We start from the raw sequence: 24,236 nt of genomic DNA, 5'->3' as shown, positions 1-24,236 counted from the left end.
TAGGTTCTAGCCTAGTGTATAAATCATAGGGAAAAAAAAAAGTCTTACCTCTCTTTACTCTCCACTTTGAAAGGCTTTTAGCTTTCTGGATAATTATAAGGTTTAAGTTGTATTTACTTATATTATTTAAATTTTCATAATGATTATATTTGAAACATTATTTTCAGTTAAAGATGCAGCAATAGTTTGTGATGCGCATATGGTTGGGATAAGGCTAGTGGTGATGAAGAAAACGATGATGATGATGTTGCATTAGTTTGTGTTCAAAATGTCCAGGCCTCATTATTAATATTTCAGGTGGTTTTAAATCTATTTTTCTCCCCTGATAAAAGTTCATAAGCTACAATTGCATGCTGCATCTGTTTTGTTTCTGCATCAAGCATGCATGATATAATTATTTTTTACTAGTTATCTGATTACTTGAAGTTCTAAATTCTTATGACCTTAGGGGAGTATTGATATTGTCTGACAGCTTATGTGTTTTCTCTAAGTGAGATCTAAAGTTCAAGTATTAAACGATAAAAACTATTGTTAGATATTGCCACTTCATTATTCTATTGCTTTTTCTTTATTTTAGCTGGCACTGTTGAGATCTCTCGAAAGACTCAGAATCCTTCTTAGAAGGATTTACCGGTGTGATTTATTACTGAATGTTTCTCATGCTTCCGACCTCATCTTGAGCTTTCATTGAAACTGAAGCGGAAAGCTCTTTCTTGCTCTTCCAGGGTTGCATGGATTCTTTGGATAGTGTTATTGGTAATATTCAGAGTCTGCTTTTAACAGTTATATGTAGTTCCTTGGGAAAAATCCTCAACCAGAAAGGCTCAATACCCGGAAATTTAAATACCGCTGATCACTCAGAATGCTGTCTTCTTGTTGATGCTGCTATTGCATTCTGCAAGCTGCAACATCTTCAACCTTCAATTCCTAGCAAAGCTCAAGTAATTATAGACTACAGTTTTTCTATCAATTTCTACTTCTTTTTTACTTATCTTTGTATTCTCATATTTCAATAAAGTGAAAACTTTTGCCAGGTTGATCTTATTGTGGCTGTCCATGACTTGCTTGCGGAATATGGACTTTGCTGTGCTGGTCGGGACATTAATGGAAAAGAAGGGGCATTTCTGAAATTTGCAATCAAGCATCTTTTGGCTTTAGATATGAAATTGAGATCATTACATGGTAGGTTTTAACTGGAACAAACAAAAAGGTATTTCAATGTTTGTTAAGATTAGGGCAGACAGGAAATTTTCTAGGTTATTTTCTGATTTGGATGTAGGTTCGAACGGAAAAGAGGAAATACTACAAAGAGATGGGCAAGAAGGAATGAATGCTGATTGTTGCTTGCCCAAGGATGAGGTTGAAAATGGAAAGTTTCAGATTGATTTGAACTCTGACTCTACTGGAGAGAAATATGGAGCACATGTTATTAACGGAATTACTAACCAGATAATTGATACTGAAATAGAAAAAGTGCAGACGGGTATTGAAAATGCTTTAGATCAGAGCTTTTTCTGTTTGTATGGCCTTAACATAAACCCAGATTCTTCAAGTGAAGATGACTTGGCCTTACATAAAAATACTAGTCGTGGAGATTATCAGACCAAGGAACAGTGTGCTGATGTCTTTCAATACGTTTTACCATATGCAAAAGCTTTATCTGTGCGTAGTTATTTTTACTGCTTTTTCAGTTTTGCTCTATAAACAACTAATTAGTTAAATGAATTGTGTCAAATATCTATGATTAACTAACGAAGATTAACAAAACTGTACCTAACTCTCTTGAAACTAATGAGTGTGCCTAAGTTTTCTACATTTGTTCAATAATTTGGCTTTTGCTTAATTGATTACAGAGAAATGGCTTGGTGAAACTTAGAAGAGTGTTCAGAGCCATTCGGAAACACTTCCCACAACCACCAGATGAATTATTGTTGGAAAATTCAATATATAGATTTTTAGATAGCACCGAGTTATCTGAGGATTTGCTGTATGAATTATCCGGAAGCGATGACAATGATGATGCAGTCTTGAATCTACTTTTCATTAATGGTAGATGGCCTGATACACTTCAAGCATCATCAGATATTGGGTATTCCTTTTTTTCCATTAGTTAATATTTTAACATGTAACGGAAACGAATTTTTTTTCTTTTTCCCAATTTTTATTTTATTTTATTGCAGCTGCAGCTCTGAAAAATACATGGAGGTTTATGGAAACTTGTATTATCTTATTGGTCAGGCTGAGGATACTAGTGCTACTGATAAATATCCTGGCTTCGTACTCAAGAAGGAAGGCGAAGAATTCGTTGAACAAAATGCCAATCTTTTTAAGTATGATTTACTGTACAATCCTTTACGTTTTGAGAGCTGGCATAAGCTTGCTAATATCTATGACGAGGTAAGAGTTAAGACGTTTCTGCGGAATCTTTATATTTTGATAGTTGACAAATTTTTAAAAATATTTTATTAGTATGCTTGATCGACCTATAAGGTTCAGATTTGCTTGGTATTTCGTTTATTATGTCACTTGATGGAATTGTTCATGTTTACAATGTAGGAAGTGGACTTGTTGCTAAATGATGGAAGTAAGCACATAAACATTTTGGACTGGAGAAAGAATGCTAGTCTGCCTCAAAGAGTTGAAATTGGCCGAAGGCGTAGCAGACGGTGTTTATTAATGAGTTTAGCTTTAGCTAAGTCTTCAGATCAGCAGGTTTTATTTTGTATTTCTGCTCTTACAGATGACTGATTGTTGCTTCTTTTTGTTTTTTGCCTAAGAGAAATCATCCTTTATTTCTAATAATAATTGTACATCCAGAGCCAAATACATGAATTGCTTGCACTAGTTTACTATGACAATATTCAGAATGTTGTTCCATTTTATGATCAAAGATTTCATGTGCCTAAAAGGGATACAACATGGAGGATTTCTTGTCAGAATTCAATGAAACATTTTGAAAAGGCTTTTGCACTCAAGTAATTAGCTATTGCTTTATGGTTATTTCTTTATTTTAGATTTTTTACCAATAATCATATGGATTAACGAAGTTGTTTCTTCACAATTTGCAGGCCTGATTGGCTTCCTTCATTTTACTTGGGAAAGCTCTGCGAAAAGCTGGGATATTCACATGATCGGGCTTTTTCATTTTATAGTAAAGCTGCTTCTTTGAATCCTTCTGCAGTTGATCCTGTATATAGAACACATGCTTCCCGCCTAAAGTTGCTTTATACTCGTGGGAAAAGAAATATAAATGTTCTTCAGGTCTGTCACACTTCATTGTTTCTGTCTTCTTATTTTCACAATTTTCTTAGGCTTCTGTTATTGCCATTGATTGCACATGTCTGTGAATATACGCCTGTCCAAAATATGATTTTTAATCTTTTATGTTCAGCAGTTCGTATGCTCCAATTCCTCTTAAGGCTCGCCTTAATTTTTCTCTGCCCCTTGCTGCCCTATTTGACTAATATATTCTCATGAAATTTTCCAGATTAGCTGAATCTTGAAAGAATGTTTTTTATTATATTATTTTCAAAACAGTCTTGATCTCTCAACAGTTGTGAGTTTCACTTGATTGATGCTTTTTCTTTAGAACTTGTTTTATTAACGAGCCTTGCGTGCACATTCTTTTTTTTAGAAGTTTTATATGGGAAGACACTATATAAAGTGACTGATGTGGGCTTATTTCTGTACTTGGGCATGTTGCACTTATCCTCTTATAAATAAGGGTTTTTAACAATACAACCAAAGTTTCTTGTGTAACGTGGTATCAGAGCCATATTAGCCATGGCCTCCTATATGTCCGACAAATGTTGCTCCTCTCATGCAGTATTGCTCCCATAGTGACACATTGCTTTAGATCCCACATGCAATCCAGCCATTGAGTCTCTTATGTTGCTCCTCTATCTTGTTCGTTGCTCTAATTCTTGTGTATCCTCCTAGCTACACTCTTGTTCCTGTGCACTCTCTGGGCTTTGGTTTGTAAGCCACACCTTGATTTATTTGCACCCTCTTAATACTACCACTCACACAGTCTAGAGCACCATTGATCTCTGCCACTTGTAGTGCCTTTTGTTATCAACCTGTTCTTGCATGCATCAACTATGGTTGATTTTTGCTCTCGCAATCAAGCATAATTCTTTCTCTGATCTCACATTCTGTACTCGTCTCTTGCCCACCATCATAGGGCATGGCCATTTCATGAATCATCTAATTTCAGTGATCTTAGTCAAAAATCACAATTTTTAACTCTCCTTTCCATGGTTTCGTGACTGTCAATCGACCCAATATGGGTCTATTTTGGGTAATGCTTTTCATAACTTTGCTATACAAATAGCCATGATAGTTATATTTGTTAGAATAGAAATAGGATAATTCTTATTGATGCAAAGAGGGGTAAATACCCATTACAAGATCTACTAGTAAGGAAACTACTAAAAGCAGAATAAAGGGGAAAAGGAAAGTAAATAACACAAAATCAAAGCAATTAATACACATTTCTGCATATTAATATTCTAATATTCTATTACTCTCCCTCAAGTGGAAGCATAGATGTCAATCATGTTCACTAATATTCTATTACTCTCCCTCAAGTGGAAGCATATATCAATCATGTTCAAGCAGTGGCCGAGAAACGTTCTTTGTGAGAATATCTGACAGCTGACCACTAGATAGCACAACAGAACACAAATTTCCACAGACTTGAACTTTTCCTTAATGAAGCGAAGGTCAATCTCAACATGCTTGGTGCGATCATGCTAGATTGAGTTGTGAGCAATGCTAATAACAGTCTTGTTATCACAGAACAATTGTAGGGAGCGCTGATTGTCATACATAGTTTGTGGAGCATGATGTGTAACCAAAGAGCTTCAGAGATTCCCAGGGACATGGACCGAAATTTGGTTTCCGTTCTGCTCCGAACAACTGCAGACTGCTTCTTGTTTTTTCACGTGATTAGGTTTCCCCACACAAATGAGTAGTACCTCGAGGTAGATTACCGATTATGGATGCGTCTGTGTATATTGCAATAGGACGAGAGGTGTGACGGGAAAAAAACAAACTAAGGCTGGTGTGTCTATTAAATAGGGGAGAATCCAGTGAACAACTTGGAGGTGATGCTCATAGGGATCATGCATGAATTGGCCGACTATTCCAACTGCATATCATATTTCAGGGCGCATGTATGAGCAAGGTAAATGAGTTTCTCTGCAAGACGCTGGTAGCGAACCTTGTTTACAGGAAGTGCATTGGAGACACTAAGAAGTTTTTCATTAGGATCCATCAGGACAACCACTAGTTTGCACAAGAAATGATTATTCCTTGTTAAAAGATCAATCACATATTTCCGTTGAGACAGACAATTACCTTGAGAGGACCGAGTAACTTCCAGACCTATAAAGTACCAAAGAGATCTCAAGTCCTTCATTTCAAATGAAGCAGCAATAATGTCTTCCAAAGACTCCAATGCTGATAGATAATTACCTGTATGAACAATATCGTCAACATAGACAATAAGGATAGTTGCTTGGTCGTTGAAGGAATACCGAAAGAAGAGTGTGGTTCGATTGAGCTTGAGTGAATTCATGACCTACTACTACCTTTGTAACTTTCCCAAAACATGCCCGTGGTGATTGCTTCAATCCATAAAGAGATTTTCACAGTCTAAATACTTGCCCCTGGGTGGTAGTGGAGTCAAAGTCTGGAGAAAGAGTCATGTATACCTCCTCTGGAAGATCGTCATTTAGGAATGCATTCTTGACATCAAGCTGGAATAAGAGTCAATCCAGATTCACGATAAGGGATAGGAGGATCCGAATGGTATTTAATTTAGTAACTTGAGTAAATGTCTCCTCATAGTCAACTTGATGTTAAAAATCCATTGACATCCCACTGCTTTATTGCTCCGAGAAAGATCCCAACTATGGTTCTGATGAATGACGTTCATCTCCTCCATGACAACAGCTTTCCAGGTTGTGTCTGCTAAGGCAACCTAAATACTAAATGGAAGCTAATGCTTGGTCAGGGTCGTAACAAATACTTTGTAGGTTGGAGATAATGTACGAAGAGAGACAAGTTTACCATGGGATAGAGAGAGTCTGTCTGATTGCGTATTTTACTAGAGGAACTGACTTCCTCATTTAGAGTAGGAGCAGTGTTGGGGGTGTCGTCCGGAGGGGATTCAGGGTTCAACAAGGGGTTAGCGAGCTCCAGAGTATGTGCATCAGAACGAGTGCATTGAGTTTAGACACGGAGAGTGAGAGGAAATGCTGGTGGACCCAAAGGGACAGATGGCTCCTTGGCGGTAGAAGAAGTGGGTGGAACCAAAGGAACAGAGGGTTCCTGGTAGGTGACATGGGGGGAACATCCACAGGAGTAGCCTAAGGAATAATGTTTAAGAACTCTAGCTCCCCCTCAGTCGAAGTGGAATTAGTAAAGGAGGTAACACTTTCAGAAAAAGAGACATCAACACTCACATATACCTTATTTTTGGTAGGTTCAAGTCACTGATACCCCTTTTGAGTGACAGAGTATATGAGGAAAACACATTTTATTAACATGGGATCAAGTTTACTCTAATTAGAGCCATGTTCCGAAAAAGGCTATGCAACCCAAAAATTTTGTAATCTAAACTGGTGAAGAACCAATTGTTAGGAAAACACAATTTTAAGATGGTTAAAGAGGTACGAAAGTTGTGAATTTTTTAGGGAACTCTATTGATGAGATAGGTTGCGTTAAGAATGATATCATTTCAGAAATGTTTGGAATATTCAAGTGAAACATAATGGAGTGAGTAACTTCGAAAGATGTCGGTTTTTCGTTTCGACTATCCCATTTTGTTGAGTGTCGGTACACGAGTTATGCTGGAGGGTGCCCTTACCAAAAATTCTCCTATCATAGAGTTAAAAAAATCATGACGATTGTTAGTTCGAAGGACTTGAATAGGAGATTTGAATTCGATCAAAACGAAAATATGGAAGTTTTTGAAAGTGACAGTAGCTTCAGATTTTTCTTTTAAGATATAGACGCGCATCATTTGAGTGTGATCATCAATCAAAATAAGAAACCACCGATTATTGGTATAGTTAGGAGTGCGAGAGAGTCCCCAAAGTCACTCTGAATAAGAAAGAAATGAGTAGAAAGTGTGTAATTGTGGGGTGAATAAGAAATATGATGATGTTTCGCTAACTGACATGTTTCACATTTGAAATTTGAAAATTTTTTATTAGTAAACATCATCATATACAATTGTTTTAGATATTAGAAACTAGGATGACTTGAAGGACAATGTAACATAATACTAGGGCATTCAGTGGACTGAGAAATTTTGCATCCAGTGGGTGGAGTGTCCTCAATTTTCATATTTTTCTCGTGAAAGAAGTAGAGCCCTCCTACCCGCTTAGTAGTTCCAATAATCCTCCTCGAACGACTATCCTGAAAGACAGACATCAGAAAAAAATGAGCAACATAATCATTGTCATATGTCAATTCAGTCACAGATCAAATGTTATACTTCAACAAAAGTACATGTAACATATTTTCAAAATTAGACGTATTGTTAAAACAACAAACCCTTTACCAGCAATGGAACTTTGGGACCCCATTAGCAATTTTAGCATTATATTTCTCTGAGCAAGGATGGTATGTCGAAAAGGCTTGAAGGTTTCCAATCATGTGGTCTGTGACACCTGAATAAATGATTCATGGTCTAGAAGGGACAAAAGAAATGTGTCATAGGATTGGTACCTTGACGAACGTGTGAGGTTGGCAGGCTGGAGGATAGTGGAATGGATCCAATCATCTTGATTAAATACTACATTTGACTTTTAAAAGAATTGGAGGATTCCAGATTGCTCTAGATAGAGGCAGGCTACAAAGTTTTGGATTTAGATGCTTTAGCAAGATCCCTGACAGTTGAAGATTTCACCAAAGGTGTGGATGCAGGTTTCCTGTGGAGCTTTCCATACTTGCCACAAGTGTTGTTCGGTTTGTGACAGTAATCACAAGTGGGGTGACTAGCCCGAGGTTGAGCACTATTAGAGTCCAGGGCGAATATCTCAGTAGACGAAGTGGAAGCACCAAGCCTGACAAGCCTCCGGCTCTCTTCGTGATTAATCTCAGTGAAAGCAGTGCAAGTACCACTATTAGAGTCCAGGGCGAATATCTCAGTAGACGGAGTGGAAGCACCAAGCCTGACAAGTCTCCGGCTCTCTTCGCGATTAATGTCAGTGAAAGCAGTGCAAGTATAAGGAAGAGGATCTCAGATAAGGGTACGATTCAGGACTTCGTCAATATCTTTGTTGAGGCTTGCCAGAAATTGGAACATGCGGTCATTTTCCATAATTTTCTGGAGGAGAGATAGGTCTGACGATGATTCTCAAGTGTAGTCGTAATATATGTCACATTCCATCTATAACACAACTAAGTCATTCTAGCACTGGATCACAATTTTGGATCGTTGTTTTGCCTGATAAATTATCTTAGACACCTCATAGAGTTGGCTGGAATTCTCTATATCTGAGTAGTTATCATGGACTCCCGTCCAGAAGACACTAGCGGAAGGAAGTAACATATATGATTGGCCAATCAAAGTCTCTACACTTCCCAAGCTGCATACACTGGATTAGTTTTTGGAGTTTAACGAATCATACCAGTGATATGACTGAATTTCCTACGCCCTTTGATGAATAAGGACATAGATTGCGACCATTGAAGAAAATTGCTGTCGTTTAGTTTATGGGTTGTGATCAACATGTTCATGTTATTTTTCTGTCATCCGGTCTGCAAAGGGTCGGAGGTTAGAATTGATCCTCCTGTGGAATCAAGAACATCTTCTGATGACAGCACAATGCTAGAGGACTCTGTCGTGACTCTGATTGATCCAAATGAGATGTTAGGTTGTCGAGACATTCTATAGTTCCGGCTGGATTAGAGCTCTTGGATGGTCGGTAGAATGTCTACACGGAAGAATTCCAAAAACTAGCCGCAGGGAGGATTTGGGCGGCAGACTATGGGCTGCTCGACATTATACCAACTTCTGGCGACAGAATATATATGGCTGGCTCGGCAGTATACCAGCTTCTATCGACAAAATATGGGCGGCTTGGCAGAATATGGTAGAAACTGGACAGTAGAATACCAAGGCCCAATAGATCTTGCGGCAAAATATCAAGGCACGTGATAGGCCCAGCGGTAACTGATCATGAATATGAGATCTGGCGGTATCAAAATACCAAAGCATGAGATATGTGATATGGTGGCAAAATGTCAACTAGCGGAAGAATGTTAGCTGGGCGGCAAGGGAGATTTGGACTGGCCAGCCGACGACATGGATAGTTCTGACGACAGCTAATTTAGGGTCATAGCTCTAATACCATGTTAGAATAGAACCGAGATAATGCTTATTAATGCAAAGACCCATTATAGGATTTACTTATAAGGAAACAATTAAAACCATAATAAAGGGGAAAAGGAAAGTAAATAACAACAAATCAAAGCAATTAATACAGAACTCTGCATATTAATTTTCTAATATTCTAATAATATTTTACAACAATTTTCTTGTTATTTTTCAGAATTTTTGTAATGAGAACATTTGTTGTTATAATTAGGTATGCTAGAGTGTGGAAGCAATAAGAAACTTGTCTTACTTTTTCGAAAGGGAAAAATCCTTTAATTATACCGTCACGTTTTTGAAAAACTAGTCCTAGAATTTTCACTCACAGCTATAGTCGCTCAAGCAGACCCCAAATCAAAATATTTCTTTTTCATCGATGCGGATGCCACATTCAATGTTATCAATTATCTTCATTATCATCACAATCACCTTTCGACTTTCAATTTCTTGTCAATTCTGCGGCTAAATCCATTTTGAGGTTTCTGAGGATAGTATTGGAGCCATCGAATTTTCAAAAAATGGCAAACATTTAACTGTTTCGTTTTTTTTGGCTTGCTTAATTTTTTATCCTTTAATTATTTTGATTGCCATGCTTCAATGCTCTATTAAAAAATGTGGATTTTCTTTAGCTCCACATATTTTCAGAAAATTAATACATACCTCTCACGTCCACGCTCTATTATGAGATTTCTGTCTCTTTGTTAAATTGATATGTAGATCTACGAGCATTCTAGCACATGAGTGTAAAACGAGATGATATACTTAAGTGATTAACTAATTTAACCTCAATATGAAACTTCACTTAACATATTAGTTTATGTGCGCTTCTAATTAAATAATCTAGATACAAATATACCACACAAATTAACTATGTTGTAGCTTGAATACTCAAGTGAGAGTGATTAACTAATAATCTCAATATGAATTGATTTTTCAACTATACATTGGCACAAGAGTAATTATTGCAATAATGACCAAGTAAATATTCAAGAACAAGTAAACAAGTAAATATAAAGGAATGTAAATACCGAAATCTAAGGATATTGCATAATACTATTTTTATGTGGTTTCACCAAGCCAACTTAACATTCACGCCTAGGCCCTCCTTGAACTTAGAATTCAACTAATCAAACTTGCAACTGTAAGTTCACCTCTTTACCACTCATGTAGGTGGATAATCATTTACATCTTCTTTTTAAAATACAAGAGTACCTATATATGATTTGACGAAAAACACGGAAGCTTTCCAAAAATCTGCCAAGGTCCAGTTCCACAAAAACGTAATATTTGCATTTAAGTCTACTCCATTGTCCTCTTGAACTTTGGTTGTGAATCAAGTTCAGCCACTAATTTACTACAATACAATCTCTATGTGAAAATAAAAAAGCATACAATGTGAAAGCCAAATTTACAATAATTCTAAATGATTGAAAGATGTAAGATATTGGCCAGATTGATCTCTTCAAGGATTTGTTTTTGATTGCTAGACACTTGGTAAACTCGTCTTGACTAATCTCAACATGATTTTACGTAGAGGATTTTTAAATTTACAAATTCATTAGGTGGTTTTCTTCACAAATATAGGCTATATATCAGGGCATGCAAAGATCTTGGTGACGCCTCCTAATGTCCTTTGTGGTTGTTATATTTTAGTCTCTTTATGTGTCCTGTATTTTCTGAAATTTTATTTCTTTGGAGGACAAACTTGTAATTAGGGTCTATGTGAACTACAGAAGGACTTGTAGGCTGTTTTGAGAGGGCAGATTTTGGAGAGTTTTCTTTCTTCTCCAAAAGGGTGTATTGATGTTCTTGCTGCCCCTTTGTTGTGTATCCTAAGGTGGCTCTCAGGTGGTGCTTTGGCCGTAATATCTTATCTCGTCTACGAATTCTTGGAGTGCATTGTTTCCAATTGTTTCCTGTTCTTTGTTGCGGTTTTCAGTTGGTTCCCCACTGCAGTTTTTTTCTTCTCCCTGTTGCGGTTCCAGCAGCTTTCTTCTCCCTGCAGCAGTATCATTTTGGTATTAAAGCAGTCCTTTCTTGGGTAGCTCGGCTGGAACCAGGCACTGCTGCTGTTAGGCCGTTGGGTCCTTCGGGACAGCCACAGAAGACTGTTGATTGGCTTCTTGATTCTATTTCTTGCCCAAAAGTTGTGAGAAGATTTCTGTCCTTGCATTTGTTTGTGGTTCTTTCTACTCTCAAGCATGCATTCATGAAGAAATATTGCAAGATCCAATCAAGAAGTGGCTATAGAAGACTTACAACATGAAATCCGGTGACTACAGGAATGGCTTGTGGTCTTGGAGCAAAAAAACACTGAGGATAGCACCGTGAAATCCAACGTGGATGCGGTGGAGGAAGAAGGTGAAAATCCTTTTCACAAAGAACCTTCCAGCGATGAGGCGCTGCTCCTGCATGAGTGGAGGAGGGAAAGACACCACAAGGTTATTGATTTTGGTATCAAGATCGACATTTCAAATTTTGAAGGCCGGCTAGATGCATGTGAATTTATTAATTGGCTGCATACTGTAGAGAGAATTCTTGATTTTGAAAGAAGTTCCCCAAGAAAAAATTGTGAATCTTGTAGCCATTAAATTGAGGAAGAGCTCCTCTCTTTGGTGGGAAAATGCGAAGAGAACATGACAAAGGGATGGTTGATTCATGATTACCACCTGGAGCAAGATGAAGAAAAAATTACAACGTAAATTCCTTCTGGAACACTATTGACTAGAGGTGTTCATTCAATTATATCACCTTAACCAACAAGAATTATCCGCGGAGGATATGCTGCTGAATTCGGACAACTAGGACTGAAATGTAACCTTTCCAAACCCGAAGAACACACAATTGCACATTTCTTGGGTGGACTTCGACCATCTATAGCCTATGTGATTCAATTAAAGACCCTACAAGATTTCATCAACTTTGCTGTCAAGGTTAAACGACGACAGAAATGGATTAAAAGTGCACCCTACACCATCCCATGGGGGAGAAATTGGTTCAGTCCTGGACTGAATGAGGTCCAACGAGCTGAGAAGAAAGACGAACCACCCAACAATACTCAAATTGTATTTCAGCCACAAGGAACAACAAAAATGGTTGCAAAACCATGTTCAAAAAGGTGTTTTAAGTGCTATGGGTTTGGACATATAACATCCACTTGTCCTAACCGCCAAATAATTTCATTGGTGGAAGCAAACAGTTCAAAAGAGGAAGAAATTCCGGAGGAGGGTTACAACAGCCCCGCAGGAGAGTGGTTGATGCATGTGGACGAGGGGGTACTATTGGTCCTTCATAGGCTCTTGAATGCCAAGCCTTTTCTTAATCCAGAATGGCTTCCTTGTAATATCTTTAGGACAAGTTGCATTGTGCGGGATAAAGTTTGCAATCTCATAATCGATAGTGGAAGTTGTGAAAATGTTATTTTTACTATAATGCTAGAGAAAGTCGGATTGATCACATAACCACATCCACATCCTTATCAACTTACATGGCTAAAGAAGGGGAATAAGCTCCAAATTACCAGACAACGTCTAGCATAATTTTCTTTTGGCTGACAGTTCCAAGGGGAAGTTAAATGTGATGTCATTTTCATGGATGCTTGTCATATATTGCTTGGGAGACTGTTGCTATATGACCAGACAGTTAACAATGGTTATACCTACTCCTACTATTTTGTTAAGGATGGAAGACAAATTACCTTCGTTCCAATGAAGGAGGATGCCTAGGACAAAGATTAAACTGACAGTCTGGTTATTGCAAACAGTAGTTCAGTTGCTGCAAACTGCAGTCTGACTGCTACATTGTTACAACAAGTGACGAAGGATAAGAGGGTTACTTCCTGCTAATTGCTGAAAATCGGGACTGCTGGACAGGGATTCTAGCTATTATAGAGCCATGTTTATGATAGTTTTCAGACATTTTTCAAAGGGAATTACAGTCAGCTTACCTCATTTGCAAGAAATACAGCTCGCCATGGAACTCATATCTGGTTCGGTCATTCCTAACTATCTTTTTTATAGGATGTCACCAAGGGGCATGTCTTCCTGTCAAAAGTTATTTGATCATGAAATTCACTCAACACAGGACTCAGACATTAGACAACAAGAAAATGATCTTGAAGCTTGACGTTTTTGCTGTCCTAATGTCTTTTTTGTGTCCCGTGTTTTCTGCAATGTTATCTCTTTGGAGGGCAAATTTATAATTAGGAACAGCTTATGTTAACAATAAAAAGAGCTTTAGGCTGTTTTGGGAGGGCAGATTTTGGAGGCTTTTCTTTCTTTTCCAAAAGGGTGTCCCGGTTTTCTTGTCACCCCTTTGCTGCTGTATCCTGAGGTGGCTCTCAGGTGGTGCTTTAGCCATTGTCTTGTCTCATCTATGAATTCTTGAAGTGCATTGTTTCTGTTTGTTTCCTGTTCTCTGTTACTGTTTTTGATTGGTTTCCCAACGTAGTATTTTCTTCTCCCTACTGCGGTTTCAGAAGCTTTCTTCCCCTGCTGTGGTACCACTCAGCTTGTGTACCCTAGACCTGCTTTGTTGTGCGCATATTTTGTCTGTCTTTTGTACCATGTAATGGTAGTTTTGAATATTAATATGAAGTCTAGTTATAAACATAGCAAAATGAAAAAAAATTCACTACATATGATATAAGACGTCAAATTATATCTAAACAGTTTTATGGATACAATGAATTTAAATTAAGATCAAATTCATTAAGTATGAAATAATTATGCATATAATCACATTAATAACCTATTTAACCTAATTAAGAAAATTTAATAAAATATATTAAACTTTTTATTCTAATAATTTTGCTATCATATAAAAAACCATAATAGGATTAAGCTTATTTTCCTTAATTATGCAATTAAAGATATAATTAATAAATCTTAACATATAAGATGAAACTATTGTGTAAATGCAAAATTTAAGATCAATTTTGTCTGTTTATTATTAAATCCACATAATGAGTAGAACAATGAGTCTAATATAAGGGTTTTTATTTATCCATCAATAACTTCCTTAAAATAATATCACAAAACATTCACCAATCTGTAATTGACATGCAAAAATATTAAACTTAAATCAAATAAAAATGTGTTTAAAAATTTAATCACTAACCAACAAAAAGATTCTCATAAGTATTCTTAGTGATTGCTTGAATAATACAATGTGGTCCAATATCCTTAATAAAATTCCTTAAAAATTCAAACATCTTCATTACATTTTTTTTAATACGAACTAGCATCAATTGACTCTCTATGAATGCAGTTCCTCTAGGATAATTCACCAAAACGTTCACCAAGTTTTTTCCATTACATGATTCAAACCATCGGCCATAAAAGAAAAATTATATTTAAGACATTCTTCTTTATGGCATTGCAACCCTTGTTGCGTGCGTCTTACCGTAGCGTGTACTTATTGGGACCTTGCCATGTGTATGTTAAACCCTCTCTATTTTGCACTAATTCTGTGTTTTCTGGGCTACTATGTGCTGCTAGTTTAATCATTAATACTAAGTTTAACATTCAACATAGTTAAATGAATATAAGTCCAACATGTATAATGTAATTTATCAAATTGTATGTAAACAACTAAATGAATCTATTTGGATCAAAATTAAAATCTAATTAAGTTAATTATGCATATTATAGCAATTAAGACCTATTATGAAATATACGAAATCTTTAAAATTGTTAAAGTTGTCACATGCAAAGCACTTAAATTTTAATCAGGTAATTAGTGATGTAATTAATAAAATTAATCCCATGCGATAAATATATCTGGTTAGCGTCATGATGATGAGCTAATTAAGCATATGATCACTAAATAAAATAATAAATATTTTTTTTTTGTGCAGGTAAATAGATAATCGATCATATAAATAGAAAATCAAATTAATTACGTTCTTAATTTTTTGTGGCTTCTAAAACATGTTTAGAATAATATAGATTAATTTGAGACGATAGGGAAATCAAACTCAATTACTGTTAGTAAATAATAATAAACATATACGCTAAGCTACCTAAATCATTGATTTTCACTTTTTCCTTGAATGTGTTGGGATGAACACCTTGAGCTTGTCTTGAAATGTTCAGAGCTTCAAGTTGCTTAGTGGAAATCAATCTTCTTCCTGATGATTGCTGGAAAATAGATGCATTGAAATTGAACACTTGGGCCATATATGAGGTTAACATATTGTGATGTGAGGAAATCTTTAATTAACCGTTACCACATCCAAAATTGATGCTCACGGCTTGTTTTTCTTTCCAGGTAGTTGCTGCATATGCTTTCAATCATGAAGCAAAAGAAAAGGTCCTCAACATGTTCGGTTGGACATCGGATGATCTTCTAAATTCTGATGGTGCAAAAGATATAGCTCCAAAAAACTCGAACGAGGAAGGGAACACTGAAATTCTGTTGGATGATGCATGGCATTTACTTTATGATGATTGCCTGTGTGCTCTACAAGTTTGCGTTGAGGGTGGTGAACTGAAACACTTTCACAAGGCAAGGTACATGCTTGCCCGGGGATTATATAGGAGGGGTGAGCCTGGTGATCTGGAGAGGGCAAAGGATGAACTTTCCTTCTGCTTTAAGTCATCACGGTCTGCTTTTACAATAAATATGTGGGAGATAGACGGTGCAACCAAAAAGGGCAGGTGAATTCCATTCTGTGGGTTGAAGTTGATTTGTTTTATGGAAGATTTACATGTATACCACTCAATTTTTATGTATTTACATATCTAACACCTACACTTCAATTTTTACATACATGAAACCTTACCTATGCATGAAAAGGTGTATTTCACTTTTTAGAAGTTAAAATGATGGTATTTTTGATGTGATATGAAAGTTTTTGACGCCATAAATGTAAAAAGAAAAGTTTAGGTGTTATATCTGTAAAAACATAAGAATTGGGTAGTACATATGTAAAGGCCTCTTGTTTCATGTTGAATATATACTCGTCAGTTGTTCTTGACTTTCGGTTACAATTGATTTTTATGGGCCTTAATTCCTTGAATCCTATGTTCTGCAATTAACTGATGGCTTTTTTTTTTCTGTTATCAGACGGAAATATCCAGGTCATGGTGGAAATAAGAGGAATTTGGAGGTTAGCTTGTCAGAAAGTTCTCGAAAATTTATCACCTGCATCCGGAAGTACCTTTTATTTTATTTGGACTTGTTGGGAAGGACTGGGGACTTGTCTACTCTAGAGAGAGCTTATACGTGTTTACGGACTGATAAAAAGGCATGCATAATCGGGAATAGACAATTCATAAAAGTTTTTTTTTCTTTCTTTTTTAAACCTTCTTTCGTGAACATGTCCATTTGGCATTAGTATTACAGAAATTTACATATTTGGCACACAATTCTCATGTATTTTACGTACTTCACATCTAAAAATTCATATTTACATGCATAGCATTTCAGTATTTTAAGCCTATGCATGAAAATGTGCATTTCACCTTTAACAAGTGATAATAGTGTTATTTTTTATGTGATATAAAGATTTGAGTGCTATGTGTGTAAATATGAATGTTTGCTAGTGCTATGTGTGTAAATATGAATGTTTAGGTGTGAGATATGTAAATACATAAGAATTGTGCGCTATGTATTTAAATTCCTCTTACTATTATTGTACCATTCCTGATCTAACAGATATTTGCCCCTTGCAGTTCTACTTGTGCCTGTGTGATATTGTGCCTATAGCTATTGGAAAATATGTTCAAGTTTTGGCATCATCAATTCAAAATGCTGGGGCTGTTGGATCAGCTGATAAGAACGCTCTCGAGCAATTGTTGGACCGGATGTTTAACTTATTCATCGATCATGTCAGCATTTTGGCAGACTTGAGCAGTTTACCTGAGTTGAATTACTCTGAAATATCAGAGGCAAATCTGTGTGGGTAGGGAGAACGTTTACAGTAGATCTCTTCTTTTCTTCTTTTGGAAGATTTACATACATTCCACTCAATTCCTATGTATTTACATATCTAACACCTAAATCTCAATTTTTACATACATACCATACCGCCTTCCCTATGCTTAAAAGTTAAAATGGTGGTACTTTTTATGTGATATGAAAGGTTTGGGTTGTATAAATGTCAAAAAAGCAAGTTTAGGTGTTACATATATATATTCATAGGATTGAGTGGTCTGTATGTAAATGTCCTTTTATTTTTTCTTTCTGGAATTTTTATCAGCCTCTTTAAGCTATCATTCGTTACAGTTATATCCATCAATACATTGATTTACTTGAGAGCGACATCCGATTGGATGCTCTAGAAGTGATTAATGAGAAGATCCGAAAGCGCTTCAAAAATTCAAAATTGTCTAGTACTAACTTTGCAAAAATTTATAAGCACGCTTCTTTGGCTTGGTGTCGCGCACTTCTTATGAAGCTAGCTTCAGTAACCCCTGTTCCAGATGGTGTTTACCCACCTGATCTGTCTCATCATGCTGCTGCTTCAGAGAATGACCTCCTACTTTATGTTGACCTCCAACCAGATGAGTTTTTCAGCACAACATTATTGGAAGGCTTAACACATTCCAAAGGTCTTGATTTGAACTGGTACCAGATTCTATCAAAAATTAAGGATGTTTGTGTTAGACAAGCATCTGAAGAGAATCTTGAGGCCTTAGCCGCTCTCATGAGAAGTTCCTACAACTTCTTCCGAGAGAGCTCGTCTGCCGCACTTCCATCTGGCATCAATCTATACACTGTTTCGTCATCTCATGCTCCTGTTGATGGACTGCTTCCCCTGGAGAAAGGAAAGATTGAATTCCTTGATCTCAGTATACCGAGGAAGCTTCTTTTGTGGGCTTACAGTTTGTTCCATGGTCGATATGCGAATATTTCAATTGTTTTGAAGTTCTGTGAAGAAAATGCTAAGGTATATGCAGCAACATCATCCTATATTGTTCCCAAAACAAAACGAAAAAAAAAGTCCTAATTCATTAAATTATCTGGATGCAGTCGAGAATGAGAAGGGGAGCAGTGGCATCGCCAATTATTTCACAGGGGAATATGCATGTTGGTACAATTCAAGCAGGTTCATTTCTCTCTCTCTCCCTCTTTTTCTCTCCCCTAATTCTTGGAACATTTACATTGGGAAGATTTACATACATACCCTTAATTTCCATTTATTATATATCTAACCCTTAAAATTCAATTTGTACCTATATGCCACCTTCCTATGCATGAAAAGGTGTATTTCGTTTTTTATAAATTACAAGTAGTGATATTTTTTAAATAAAATAAAGGATTTGGGTGGTATAAATGCACAAAGTGAAGTTTAAGTGTTAGACATGTAAATACATAAGAATTGTGCGGTATGTATGTAAATGCCCCTTTAATTTATTGTACATTAATATGCCGGGAAATAAAATGGTTAATAATGATGCTGCCAGCTGAAATGGAGGATAACCAATCTGTTTCCAAGTCTCTTGCCCTACATCAAGAGGATGCTGCAACTATTTCAAATGTGTTGCTTGCCAGAAATGAAGCTCCAAACGCCTCAGTCACAGATCCCTCGGCTCCATCTGTTGTAGCTCTTCCAGCTTCACACCTCACCCGTTGCACTGCAACTAAGGGCCCAGAAAATGCCCAACAGGGCATTAATTAAAGAAAAAAAATGGCAGATATTGCAGATTCATCCATTTGATGATTGTTCTCGGAGAGTGTCATTTGGATTGGAACCTCAAGGTAAGGAACTGGTAAGTAGAAAATCATTTAGATTGATACGGGAGAATATTTTTGGAGTTCTTGTAGCTCTTCCCCCTCGAGTTTGCTGGTTTCCTTTTTTTAGCTGTATAAAAGTTACGTGGATGTTTATCTTAAAACCTGTGCATAAGTTCTAGGACGAGAAAGCTTCTTTTGTCTGCTTAGTGGAGAGTTTATTTATTTTTATTTTTTCATTGTAATTTTGCTTGGAATTCCATAATATTGATGGCTTATTTTCAAAACCTTTTAACAAGGAAAGCTTCAGGTATTTTTGAATATGTATGTATGTATGTACATACATACTATATATACATATATACTAAATTGGGTTGCTCTCTAGCCACCTGATACTATGTATTTCTGCATTTTTTGGCTTTTTCTTTATGTCTCTAATGTACTTTTCAGTATTTTCTAGTTGTGGAATCTCTTGTGGTTTTGTTGTGAGCAGGGTGCCATGTTTGGGCCCTCCATCACATTGTATCTGTATCATTTTTTCTAGTTAATATATTAGCCTTTTTGAACTTTCAATATATATATATATATATATAAGTCATTGAACCCTAAACACAATGACTAATATATTAAATAGAAAGTATGATACAAATAAATTGTGTGGGAGGGCCCAAAACCCTGCCCACACAATAACAACCACATCAAATGGTTCCAAAAAAAAAAATACAAAAAAAAAACATGATAGACTATATACATACATATATATATATATATATATATATACATATATGATATGTATATAGTATGTATGTATGCACGTATATGCATATACAAACTTGTCTTCTTTTTTTCTTTTTTTCGAATGCTGACAGCTTTAGATTTTCTTCATTTATAGTTATACTAGACTTTGAAGGAGGATAAATAGAATCAATTGATTCATCATAATTAATTTATGTTTTTATATATTCTTTAGTAAACTGATTAGCAAAGGGAATTATATATTAATGCAATAGTTTCAGATCCTCGTACAAATTTATAGCCATGCATTTGTATTTGTACTTTAGCAACTTCGAATAAGTTGACATCAGTAAGAGATAGGCTTAAATGTAGATAAGCATAAAAAATAAACTGATCCAAGACATGAATTTGTTTCTAAAACTTCCATTAATGATTAGGTTCAATTTAAAAAACATCATTCATTTCTTAAGCAGGTTAAAGTTGAAGCATTTATAAGGTTTAAGAGCTTAAATATTATTTGAGTTAAATATATATGTTATATTTATAATTTTGAAAATAGGTAAGCAATTAAATATAGTTTAGCTGGTAAAGGTATAATTTTTATGGGTTCCATTCTATAGTATCTGATTTTTCTACTGTTTTAATAGAATACTTGCCTTTAAAATCAAAAGTTTCAGTTTTATACGATGTTGATTTCTCTATTTTAGGAATTGTTTATTTATTAAGTTCGTCTTCGTTGAGAGGATATTCGATATTTCGGCATTTTTAAAGTTTTGATTTCTGGCAGAAGATGAATTAGATAAAATAGAACTAAATGGTGAAGTAGATGCCATATTAACACTTAAGAGACTCGTGTGTAGAGTATTATCAGTTTATGTAAGCACAAAAATTATTATATTATTAAATAAGTAATAACATGAGCAGTATGAGACATTGTTACACCAGATTGATGAGGTATAATTTCAATGTCCTTCATATCAGTAGTCCTATGTCGTCGGATTTCTAACCAATATACTAGTTCACTATTAAGTTTTTTTCAAGATTAAAATTTTGTAAAATAGCATCGAGACATAAACGTCCAAACAAAATTTCAGATCAAGGACAACGACCTAGCAATGTTAACAAATTAAAGTCTTTAAGAAGCTTACATGTTATCTCTTACTTTATAAGATAGTAATTAAAGGGTTAGTTTTATCTTCTTGTATAGACAAAGATTTATAGAATTCATAAAAATTCAATCTGACTTTAAGTACTAAGATAAAACTATAGTTGATGCTTATTTAAATTAATATTACATCTTAACATAGGAGTTCCTTATAAAGATTAGCATTTCATGGCTCTAATACCAACTTTCTTCATGCTACATAGACAACAAGTGAAACAAGAAGATAAGTAAACTCGACTTTAATAACTATAAAGGACTTATAGAATATTAGATTTTTCTTGACCAAAAACAGCTTTGTGCTTGCAAACCAGAGACTTTTTCTTCACTTTGCACCTACAAATAAAACTAAACAACACTATATATAGACTCAACAACTAACAATGGACATGAAAAATATAAAGCAGACTCTAATCAACAACAAAAACATAAAATCCTTTTTCCGAGTGGATGGGAAAAGCGGAGCCACGAGCGTCCTTTGAGATTAATAATGGAGGTACTTTGGTTTCAGATTGAGTTGGAAAGTTGCCTTGATTGGTTATGTAGATTAATGGCAAGGTCTTTAACTTTTTGTCTACTTACTTATTATTCTTTTTTTTTTATGATTGTCATGTGTATATTATCCCAATTCTTTGATACATCTTCACTGACTACTGATGTCTTGTAATATTGATTCATCTTATCTTCTTCAGAGAATATCTTCACTAGTTGTATTTGGAATATTTCTTTGACATTTTCAGTTGATTCATTAGGAATTTGTCTATGCGGTTAATTATATAAGCGTTTAAAGGAGATTTCTTCGGTAGAAGAATTTTTTGATGTGTTGGAATTATTGGCAAATATAGAAGAATTTATGTAGTGTTGGAATTATTGTCAAATATAACTTTATTAATAGATATAACTTTTTTCCTCTATACAATTTGAGGAAAAATTAATAGATATGACTTTTTTATATAATTATCAGGTGCGTTCACATTCATTCTTCAAATTACACAAAACCTGGCCCTAAATATAACAAGTGTATTTCTCTTGAATATTCCTCCAACAAATGTGGGTCTAAGTGCTACTCTCATGTTACTAGAAATACAACTTCATGAATATCACATTTTTTAAAATCAATCCTACTACCTCAAGTCTGATGTTCAGAAGATGAGTACAAATGAACATCAATTTTGAGATACACTTGATGACACCTACACAGCCTCACTACCTACTCTTATAGCCCACTTGTTCTAGTTGAGGAAGTCCAATCAACAAATCAAAACCAATCTGAAGTCTATAACAAAAAACTTCGTGTGTACATAAGGAGGAAGAAAAATCTTGAGTAGGTAGAAGACAACTTACAAGGATAGAACTGCTCAAACCAAAACCCGAGTCCACATTCATATGAAATTTAGGGTCGAGTCTAGTACTAATGAGTTATCCCCTTCTGATTTTGGTGACAATGAAATTTGCATTAGATGTCCAATTCAAGAGTATGTAGTTTATGGGAAACTATCCTCATCCTAGAAGGTTTTTTATTCCAGCCTTAATAATGTGGATCAAAAAATCCATTCATGAAGCACTTGAAAATTCAGAATGGAGGAAAACAGTCAAAGTGGAGATTCAAGCACTAAAGCATAATGACAAATGAATTTTTACTAGACCCTTTCAGGATAAAAGGTTAGTTGGATTCAAATAAGTGTTCAATATCAAATGCAAAGTTGATGCGAGTATTGTGAGATATAAAACCAGACTAGTAGCAAAATGTTTCAGTCAAGCCTATGAAATTGACTATCATGAGACCTTTGCACCAATTATCATACTAAATGTTATTAGAGTTCTCCTTTCAGTAGTTGTTATCAAGAAATGGGGATTCCATCAAGTGCAAAAGGTATACACCCTATGTAGGTGTCATCAAGTGCATCTCAAAATTTATGTTCATTTGTACTCATCTTTTGGACATCAGATTTGAGGTAGTAGTAGGATTGACTTTAGAAGATATGATATCTATGGAGTTGTCTTTTCTGGTAACAGGAGAGTAGCACTTATACCTATATTTGCTGGAGGAATATTCAATAAAAATACACTTCTATATTTAGGTCAAGTTTTGTGCAATTTTAAGAATGAATATGAACAAAGGATATGCACCTAAAGATTTAAAACGATATTTTAGAAGAGAAAGCTCTGAGGTGAGGATAGGTAACCATCAAAATGTGAAGATGTATTTTGAATTTAAGCTCCTTGCTAGGCATTCAATTGATAAGGTATGTTGCGGTAAAAGTTGCTTTCCCACAAAAATGTTTTGGAATTTGGTGGAAAATTATAATTGAGTGAAATACCTTAAGGAGATGCATATTCTTTCTCTTAGCGATCACCTTTTGTTATTTGAATCAATAAATAAATTCATATGAATGAATTTATTTTTTGAAAGATAGGACTCAAGGATGTAATTGAATTATTCCTTTGCATTATCAATTTTTAAGGATATAAAATTTTCAATGGAATTGAGTTTGAATCTTGTCATGGAAAATTTGTTATCTTTTAGATTTCTCTTTCATTATAAGTACCCAAGTAGTTCTAGTGTTATTGATAATGAGATAATGACAGGTGAATAAGTGATTGAAATATGATTGCTCAATTTTGTTTCATTTTTATATATGTGGAGATGATGTTGCACGTCCATGTCTTGATCTGGTGCACCAAGTCAAAATGGGCACTTGAATTAGGTTTCTAGAGAATTCGTGGATCGACACTATTCGTTTGCCATTTTGTCTCATGGCTAGTTATAGCAAATGCTATAGACTAACTCATGTAGTTTAACTTCCCTTTATAATTAAGGACTAAAGTATCAAATGAGATGCATTAAAAATCTCTAAGGAAAATACTCTATATTTTTGGGCATCTTTTTGTATCAAATTTTGAAAATTTTCACTCAAATATTGAGATTTAAAATAAAACTTCAATTTCTATTTTGTGCATTAATCAAATCTTGATGGTATGATTGTGTTATGTGGGTTTGATATTTCAAAAAGAAAAAAAAATGATGAATGTTAGTTTTGTAAATACTTAAGTTTTGGGTTAGTTATATTATTGACCACAAATCTAGTTCATTATGCTAGTACCAAACATATTGACATAAGGTATCACTTTGTTTGGAACTTGATTGAAGCAGACAAGGTTCTGTTGAAGAAGATATATACAAAGGAGAATCTAGTTGATGTGCTACCGAAGGTAGTACAAGTCCAAAAATTCACATATTGTACCGATCTTATTGGGGGGGTGGGGGGG

The 24,236-nt window shown here is 35.2% G+C and overlaps 1 protein-coding gene across 2 annotated transcripts in view; it reads left to right on the top strand.

Moving 5' to 3' along the window:
* LOC110021739 overlaps positions 1-19,367 on the top strand; it is a 42,648-nt gene extending 23,281 nt beyond the window's left edge. The window contains exons 7-20 of one of the 2 annotated variants that reach the window (XM_020720352.1): positions 726-941; positions 1,035-1,182; positions 1,280-1,662; positions 1,854-2,089; positions 2,187-2,397; positions 2,557-2,712; positions 2,818-2,975; positions 3,069-3,261; positions 15,662-16,050; positions 16,460-16,640; positions 17,068-17,297; positions 17,621-18,284; positions 18,368-18,443; positions 18,802-19,367. In XM_020720352.1, coding sequence (XP_020576011.1) covers positions 726-941; positions 1,035-1,182; positions 1,280-1,662; positions 1,854-2,089; positions 2,187-2,397; positions 2,557-2,712; positions 2,818-2,975; positions 3,069-3,261; positions 15,662-16,050; positions 16,460-16,640; positions 17,068-17,297; positions 17,621-18,284; positions 18,368-18,443; positions 18,802-19,016 — 3,456 coding nt within the window. In that variant the 3' untranslated portion in view covers positions 19,017-19,367. Of the gene's footprint in view, positions 1-725; positions 942-1,034; positions 1,183-1,279; positions 1,663-1,853; positions 2,090-2,180; positions 2,398-2,556; positions 2,713-2,817; positions 2,976-3,068; positions 3,262-15,661; positions 16,051-16,459; positions 16,641-17,067; positions 17,298-17,620; positions 18,285-18,367; positions 18,444-18,801 lie in introns of both variants that reach the window. The other variant, XM_020720351.1, reaches the window with a different exon arrangement.
* The last annotated feature ends 4,869 nt before the right edge of the window (positions 19,368-24,236 follow it).

Source organism: Phalaenopsis equestris, unplaced genomic scaffold (genome assembly GCF_001263595.1).
Source record: "Phalaenopsis equestris unplaced genomic scaffold, ASM126359v1 Scaffold000140, whole genome shotgun sequence".
Lineage (NCBI taxonomy): Eukaryota > Viridiplantae > Streptophyta > Magnoliopsida > Asparagales > Orchidaceae > Phalaenopsis > Phalaenopsis equestris.
The sequence above is the reverse complement of the archived record's forward strand: the minus strand, read 5'-3'. Positions and strand labels throughout refer to the sequence as shown.